The sequence below is a fragment of the Nannospalax galili genome, unplaced genomic scaffold (genome assembly GCF_000622305.1).
Source record: "Nannospalax galili isolate Female #2095 unplaced genomic scaffold, S.galili_v1.0 scaffold995, whole genome shotgun sequence".
NCBI lineage: Eukaryota > Metazoa > Chordata > Mammalia > Rodentia > Spalacidae > Nannospalax > Nannospalax galili.
In genome coordinates this window covers 332,852-336,281 of record NW_008337291.1, presented here as the reverse complement: position 1 = coordinate 336,281, position 3,430 = coordinate 332,852, and the positions used below count along the sequence as shown (strand labels likewise).

At 43.6% G+C, this 3,430-nt stretch overlaps 1 protein-coding gene across 4 annotated transcripts in view; it reads right to left on the bottom strand.

Annotated features, from left to right (window-relative positions):
• Zranb3 (zinc finger RANBP2-type containing 3) overlaps positions 1-3,430 on the bottom strand; it is a 245,878-nt gene that overhangs the window by 85,378 nt on the left and 157,070 nt on the right. For all 4 annotated transcript variants that reach the window (XM_029563233.1, XM_029563231.1, XM_029563232.1 and 1 more), the window contains one exon: positions 105-276. In XM_029563233.1, coding sequence (XP_029419093.1) covers positions 105-276 — 172 coding nt within the window. The remainder of the gene's footprint in view (positions 1-104; positions 277-3,430) is intronic.

The window sequence follows — 3,430 nt, the reverse complement described above, 5'->3', positions numbered from 1 at the left end:
AAAAAAAAAGAAAGAAGACTTTTCCTTCTGTGAAGCCCAATGTATATCATTAATATAACCATGACAACTTAAAATAAGACTTTCAGTTAAATAGAGGTTCTCACCTTGGCAGCTGTTGGTGGAAGGTCAAATGGAATACGCTGTCTGATTTTAGGGGGCAGCTGGGTTAAAACGTCATTCTTTAATCTTCTGATCATTATATCACTTAGTAGCTGGTGAAGTTCACTAAGGTTTGATGCCCCTCTACAATCCCACTGACGCCTTCTACCAAAATACCTGTTAAAATGAAAAAAAAAAATAGCCAAGCTGAATGCTAGAATAAGAAAACAATCTATCCAGTGTCTTTTCTTTTAATAACAAGAGCTAGGGCACTGTTTTCAGTTATTTCTAAGTGAAAATCAGTTTTGAAAAGCTAACCTAGGTTGCAGAGATGGGTCAATGAGTAAGAGCACCTTATGTTCTTGCAAAGGACCCAAGTTTAGTTCCCTGCATCCACATTGGGTGGCTCACAACTCTAGCTCCAGAAGCTCCGATGCCTTTGGTCTATATAGACACCTGCACAGATTTGCACAAACTCACACACAGACATACATATATACATATAATTTTAAAAAGTAAGTATTAAATTCCAGTACTCAAGAGGCTGAGGCGGCTCTCCATGAGTTCAAAGCCAGCCTGAGAAACATAGTAAGTTCCAGAACAGAATGGACTATACAGTGAGACCCTGTCTCAAAACACATCCTTCAACAAAAATGGTGGCACTTTCTCTAAAGAAACTTGGCACCTTGGGAGGAGGTTGGGGTGGATCTGGGAGGAGTTAGGGGGAGGAGTGGGGAGAGAATATAATCAAAATATATTGCAAAATGCATAAAATTCTCAAAGAAGTATTCAAAATACTATATAAAAAAAGAATTCTGGCCTATATGGGCATCTGCAGCAACAACAACAAAAACTATTAATTCAACTTGAGAAAGGGCAATGAGTAAGATTAGAAACGACTCAGCTATAGAGAATGTCAGTGCCAGGCTAGGATGAACTGATGACTGAATTAGACTAGGCCACTGTTTCCAGAGGGAGCCACTATGGACATGGAGGTGGGTTCACATGCAGCAGTGTGTACAACACATTCATCCACAAGTAGGCATGGACTTGCCAGGACCAGAGCCAGTCACTGTAATTAGCAAAGCACTTGGAACACCATCTATATGCTCTAGGTGGAGACACCACCTTTAAGTGACTTGTTAAGCATGCAGACTACTTGGTGGACTGTTGTCCTTCCTATTTTAACTTTCATTTCTATTTTACTTACTTAATTTAGAGACATGGTATCATGTAGTTCAAGCTAGCTTCCAACTCACTATGTAGCAAAGGATGATCTTGAATTCATGATCATCCTATCTCCTCCTCCTGAGTGCCAGGATTACAGGTATGTGCTACCATGGTTGGTTTACACTGCTCCGGGGATGGAACCCAAGGTTTTGTGCATTCTAGGCAAGTGGGCTACCAACAGCTACATCCCCACCCCAGGATAAGGTTCCTTCTTGAGGTGATAAAAATGTTCTAAAATTTGTTGTGATGATTATTTTACTACAAATCTATGACTATACTAAAAACCACTGAATTGTACATTTGGAGTGAATTGTATGGAACTCTTGAATTCTGCTTCAATAGAGCTCTTTAAAAAATGGACTATTTGGGCTGGCAAGATAGCTGAGCAGATAAAGGTGCTTGCTGCCAAGCCTGATGAACTAAGTACAAATCCCAGAGCCCGTATGATGGAAGTAGAACTAACTTCTGCACATTGTCCTCTGGCCTTTACATGGTGTGTCATGGCATGCCCTCCACCATAAATAAATGTCATTTAAAAAAATACAACATTTGGGGCCTGCACCACCCACCGCAGGCCTCTCTCGTACCCTCAGGCCTCCCTCCAGGGTAAGTCCATTGCACCCTCTGTGCCTTGACTCCCCCACCCTCATTCACCCTCCCATATCTCCCACTGGTCTCTCCTAGATTGGGTTCTACCCCATTCCTTGTCTTGGGGCCCCACACACCTGGGGAACCAATACTGCTTCCTGAGTCTTTTTATCCAGAGCAACATAGTGCCTTCTCTGGGCCCCAGGAGCACTGCTTCTGGGCCTGGCTGGCCCTCACATCCCTCTGCTTCCCTGGGCCTGCACCACCCACCAGAGGCCTCTCTCTTACCCTCAGGCCTCTCTCCAGGGTAAGTCCATTTCGCCCTTCAAGCCCTGACTCCCCCAGCCTCATTCACCCTCTCATCTACCCCACCTGTCTCTCCTACTTTGGGTCCTGTCCCATTCCTCCTCTTGGGGGCCAAGATACGAGGGGAACCAATACTGCTTCCTGATCCTTTTCATCAAGACCAATTTAGTGCCTTCTCTGGGCCCCAGGAGCACTGCTTCTGGGTCTCTCTCTGTGCTCACCTCCCTCTGCTTCCCTGGGCCTGCACCACCCTCCAGGGCTGACCTTTGCTCTTCCTGATCCTTTGCATCCAGACCAATACAGCTCCTCAGTGCAGTCCCCAGGAGTCCTTGGGGAATCTTGCCGCCCCATCTGCCTTTGCATCTCTGGGTGACAAGGACACCGGCTGCCCTAGACCAGCATCTTTCCTGGGCCAGGCTCCCAGGCCATTCCAACCCCCAAATTCCTGAGGCCAAAATAATTCCTGGAGGGATTCAGACCTTAGGAGAAAGTCTGAAAACATCGTACCCTCATCTGAATTGGGCCTCTGTGGGAACTCCTGAAGACAAAAGCAATCGGGCCACTCCAATATAAAATCAAAAGAGAGAATTGGAAGCTTAGACAAATCAGCCTTTCATGCCCAAAAAGTAAACCACAAAGACACATAAAGTTCACAAAAAGAAGCAGACCTAAACTTGAAGACCTGAGTCTCATATAAGAATCAGAAACTACAAAAGAAATTCACACGTTAAAATCACAGAGAAAAAATAATAACATGAAAAACCAAAATAACATATCCCCACCAAATACCAATAGTCCTCTAGAGGAGTACAATGAGAGACCTCCCCACCCCTGAGAAAATGCAGGACATGGAACTCAAAAGAACAATTACAAACATGGTAAAAGAATTCAGTGAATTTAAAGAACACACCCATAAAGAAATCAAAGAACTGAAGGAAGATAGGGATAAACTTCTGAATGAATTCAGAAAAGAGTTAGAAACGTTGAAGAATACTCAGGCTTAAATGAAGGAGGAAGTGAAACACTCATTAAGACAATTAGAAACAACAGGAAAAAGCCTCACCAATAGGATGAACAAAATGGAAAACAGTATCAAGACTGGAAGATAAAGGGGACAACTAGACCACGCAAGCAAAGATTATGAAAAATTTAAGAAACCACAAGAATGGAATATGCAGGAATTGTGTGACACCATAAAAAGACCAAA